The following is a 5212-nucleotide window of genomic DNA, read 5'->3' as shown; positions in this document are numbered from 1 at the left end:
ATTGTATATTTTATTTATTAAAAATTAAAATATATGAAAAAAAAAATATAAATATATATATTTAAAAAAAAAAAAAAAAAAAAAAAAAAAAAAAAAAAAAAAAAAAAAATTTAAATAATATTCAAATAATGTGTATGTAACATTTCAAATAAAAAAAGTAAATACAATATGTATAAATAAATATTTTTCAAATATAAAAAAAAATACCAAAAAAAAAAAAAAAAAAAAAAAAAAATTCTACCTTCGGCTTATTAAAAATTTATTATACAAATTATATTTTATATTATATATTTTATATATTATATATTTTTTATATTATATATATTTTATGTTTGATATATTTTATGTTTTATTTTTGTTATATATCTATTTGAGAAAAATCATTTCCCAAAAAGTCATACTGTGTTAAATTAAGATAAGACGCAAAATCAAAGTTGGTATCCAATTTAGATTTATTACTTTTAATTTTTGTTATATATTTTTTAATTTCATTTAAAGAATCTTCAAATTGTTTTTGGAATTTTTTTTTTGAAATTTTTAATATTTCACATATTTCTTCATCTGTATAGATTTTTTTTTTTAAGAATAATCCGAATTTCATAAATATAATTAATTTGTTTATTTTTTTCTTCAACCCCTTACAAATAAATGTTCTCAAGGCTTTTATTACTATATCATTATACATAATTTCATTAAAGCTATGTATATCATCTGAATTAACTATTAAATCTTTATATGTATTTTTTTCTTCGTTTCCAGATTTATTATTATGATAAACTATAGGTTTTTCTGCATCTATGATATTAACAAATGATGTGAGAGCTTTTTCAACCCTTTCTTCCGATAAATTTAAACCTTCACTAATTTCTTTGATATTGGGTTTTCTATTATGTTTTTCTAAAAAGGAATCTTCAAATTTTTTGATTTTATTATATTCACTATAAGTATGTGGAGATATAGATATAAACGATTTATGTTTTTGATAATAATTATAAGTACTATTTTTAGCCCATATATATACATATTTTGTTAAATTTTTTATACCCAATTTTTCAACATCATATTTCTTAAATCCATTTTTAACAGCATCAAGACTTACTAATAAGAAATCATCTTCACTTAAATTACTGCTAAAGTTTGCTTCTATTCTTTTAACTGTACTATTAATAAGAGGTATAAAATATATAAGTAGTTTTTGTGATAATTTTATTTTATTTTCTAATTTTTTTAAAAATATATCTTTATCATAATTATATGCATACGTTAATTCTTCTAATAAGGGTGGTCTGTTTTCTAATTTTTCAATCAGATAAATGGAATTTTCAAAAAATACAATATCTTTAATACATTCCATAAATTTTTGTACTTCTACATTTATTAAATTTTCACAATCATTATACAAAACCTTTTCTGCATTATCAAAATAATCCATAAATATATCATAATTATTTTCATTATTTTTATTATTATTATTAGTATTATGATCTCTTTTTAATATATCATCATTTTCCTTCAAATAATTTGGAGTATTTACATTATAATCATTTTGAACATTTTTTTTCTTCATATTCTTTTTATTTTTCTTATCATTAATAAGATTTGATGATGGGTCTTGATCATCTGATATTTCATGACTTATATTATTTTCATTATTATTTTTGGTATCTTCTTTTTTTTCTAATAAATCATAATCTAATGGTATATCATTATCTGTGTAATTATTTCTAAATAGTGTAAACATATTGGTTTTGTTATAAAAATAGGTTTTGATTAATAAATCTTCATCTTCTTTTTGTACTAAATTTTTCATTTTATAAATATAAACAATTAATTTTTTTAAGTTTTCTACTGACATATTAATTTCTTTAGACCATAAATCTAAAGTTAAAATTTTTTTTTGATCTCTTATACTTTCATAATATTCTAATCTTAATTTATGAAATAGATATTGTTTTATAACTTCTGTTTTAACGGTTTGACCATTTAATAATAAAATGGTTTCTTTCATTTTATTTTTTTTCTTTTTAAAAATGCTTTTATCTTTTAGTGTTGACAAAATGATACTAAGCTTTTTTTTTTCTCGTTCATATATTTCATTCATATAACCTCTTTTTAGTTTCAATTTTATTCTACACTTATTATTAATATTATTTTTATTGTTATTATTATTTTTACTGTTATTATTATTTTTACTGTTATTATTATTTTTACTGTGTTCATTTTTTATAGTAGTTTCTTCTTCTGATGTATTATCATCATTTTCCAAATCTTCTGAAACATTTTTTTTATTCTTTATATTTATTGTATAAATTTTCTTTCCTTTTTCATTACTATTAAGTAGAAATGATAGGTTTGGATTTGAATTTAAGACAAAATAATTTATTATACCATCATCAAAATTTACATGTTCATCTACAGTTTTGTTAATCATATCACTATAACATAAATTATTAAAATAGTTATTATTTTTATTTATTTCTTTGCTTACATCTTTTTTGGATATCTTATTTTTATTTTCAACTATATTATCGTAATAATCTTCTTTTACTCTAGATCCTATAATATATTTCTTTTTTATTATTCCTTTGAAGGTTTCCAAAATTGTTTTTTTTTTATTATGCTTATTTGACGTGTATACATTTTTTTTGTGTGTAAATAAATCATATTTTATAGGTTTAAGAAAATTATAACTATTTTTTCTTGTCCTATTATTTTTTATATGATAGGAGTGAACTATCCATATATCTTTATGATATAATAATAGGACTAAAACCCATACATATTTAAACAATATGCATATGTTATTTATTATTTTATTATTATTTCTTTTGTTTTTCTGTCCCTTTTCTTTTTTAATTCTTATATTTAAAATGATAATTTTTAAAGTTTCTAAAAAACATAAAAGATGGTATTTTATGCTGTAAATCATTCCACATAATATATTTTCATGGTAAACATATTATATATCCTAAAAAAGATATTATCAACATATATTAATCTTTAAACAAAAAGTAATACTTTTGTTATTTAATTATATCACATACATTGTATTTTGTTTTGCATATATACCTAATATATATATTTATATTTATAATATATATTTTTTTTTTTCTTTTTCTTATAAGTTCATTTAAATGACATATAAATACCTCTTCAATGTAATATTTTGCCTTCTTCTAGAATCCCATTACAATTAATTTATTTTTTTTTATACCTAAAACAATATAAATAAATATAAATAAATAAATAAATATAAATAAATATATATATATATATATATATATATATATATTTATTTATATATCATTTAAACAAAATTATAATATATTACAAACAAAGGGATTAAATTCCACACAAAAAAAAAAAAAAAAAAAAAAAAAAAAATATAAACATATAATATATATATATATATTATATTTATATTATGTTACTTTGTAATATTCAGTAGTCATATATATCAAAATATAATAATCGATTCATTTAACATATACAAAATTTATATATTAATTATTCATGAGTTCCTTTTTATTATAAAATAGATATATATAATTTATCATTCTCCAAATTAAATACCATCATATGAAATCCCAAATTTATATATGTATATAACATATATATATATATATATATATATATATATTTTTTTCTTTTTTTTTTTAAAATGTTGATATATACACATTTCTGATAATCCCTTATTTTATTTATTCATTCATTCTTGTAATATTCTTTTTACAATTAAATAAAATAAAAATATATGTTTATTGTCCCTATATAAGTTAAAATATACAACTCCTTTAATGCAATTTATTACTATATTATTATTTAATATATTAAAAATTCTATAAAAAGAAAGTGTACATGTAAATTCAAATACAGGTTACTCTTCGTATGAATTAAATATAAAGAAATATATATTATTTCACTCTTATATAAAAAAATATTGTAAAAATGAAATAATAATATTCTCAAATTTTATCTTGAAAATATACAAAATAAAATTAGATCAAATTGGAAAAAATGACATTTATAATGTTCGACAGAATGGCCGAGCGGTCTAAGGCGCTACAGTCAGATTGTAGTCTGTATAAGGCGTGGGTTCGAATCCCGCTTCTGTCAAACAAAATTTAAAAATTTTGTCATGTAATATATATATAATAGAGCAGGAGGAAAAAGGAAATAAAATGGGATAAAAATAAGAATTAAAATAAAAAGATTTTATAATATATATAAAATATATATCTTATGTGATAATTTAAAATAATATTATTAATTTTTATATAAATATATAATATATGAATTATTTTTTATTATAAATAAATAAAAGCATCTATAATTTCGCAGTATAAGTGGAAAATAATTCTATATTTTTATAATATGTACTTAATTATATATATATATATATATATATATATATATGATATTATGAGAATAAAAAAGAATTAAAATTTGTATACTTCAATATTTTATAATTTATATTATTGCTTTGATAATATAGTATTATTCATAATACCTTTAAACTTTTTACTAAACCGTATTATTAGTTTAATATATATATAAAATAATATATAATTCAATTAAATATAATAACATATATATTATTTTTATAATATTTTTTTTCTATTTTGTTCTCCATTATATTATTCTTTCCATCTTTTATTTTGTCCTTGATGGACCAGCCGGGAATCGAACCCGGGAACTTTCGCATGCGAAGCGAACGTGATACCACTACACTACTAGCCCAAGGAGTAATAATGCTACTTTTTTATTATTAATTTATATTGATATATATATATATATATATATATTATTTTGGTAGTATATTTAGAATATGAGTTCATATAAAATATAATATATATATATATATATTTCTCATTTTATTTTATTTCATTTTTTTAAAAAAATTTCTTGTTTTCCTTCAATGTTTTATATATAACATATACAACAAAACATAAATAATTTCCCCATATTTGTTCATATACACACTTTTGATAAAATATGTTATAGAAATAGTTTTCTCTTTTTTTTTTTTTAATTTGTTTTTTTTTCCTTCTTAAAAGCTTAATCTCACTTTATTCAAAAAAAAATAAAAAAGAATATATAAATAAAAATATATATTTATATATATTTATATATATATATATGTGTATAATGTAAACTATACAAATTAAATAATCTAATTATATGAAAATTTCCATCTTTTTATTCATTAAAA

At 17.2% G+C, this 5212-nt stretch overlaps 1 protein-coding gene and 2 non-coding genes across 3 annotated transcripts; 1 reads left to right on the top strand and 2 right to left on the bottom strand.

Moving 5' to 3' along the window:
• Window positions 1-358: 358 nt before the first annotated feature.
• PRSY57_0619400 (hypothetical protein) lies at window positions 359-2929 on the bottom strand (the record flags this gene model as incomplete). Its single annotated transcript, XM_012906567.2, has 1 exon — window positions 359-2929. The coding sequence occupies one exon, from the start codon at window positions 2927-2929 to the stop codon at window positions 359-361; it is 2571 nt and encodes an 856-aa protein (XP_012762021.2).
• A 1106-nt stretch (window positions 2930-4035) lies between these two features.
• PRSY57_0619300 lies at window positions 4036-4116 on the top strand. The gene has a single exon. It is a non-coding gene; the product is annotated as a tRNA-Leu (tRNA).
• A 552-nt stretch (window positions 4117-4668) lies between these two features.
• On the bottom strand, window positions 4669-4740 carry PRSY57_0619200. The gene has a single exon. It is a non-coding gene; the product is annotated as a tRNA-Ala (tRNA).
• Between the last annotated feature and the right edge of the window lie 472 nt (window positions 4741-5212).

This window comes from Plasmodium reichenowi, chromosome 6 (genome assembly GCF_001601855.1).
Source record: "Plasmodium reichenowi strain SY57 chromosome 6, whole genome shotgun sequence".
Classification (NCBI taxonomy): domain Eukaryota; phylum Apicomplexa; class Aconoidasida; order Haemosporida; family Plasmodiidae; genus Plasmodium; species Plasmodium reichenowi.
Note: the sequence above shows the minus strand (reverse complement) of the source record. Positions and strands in the feature narration are given on the sequence as shown.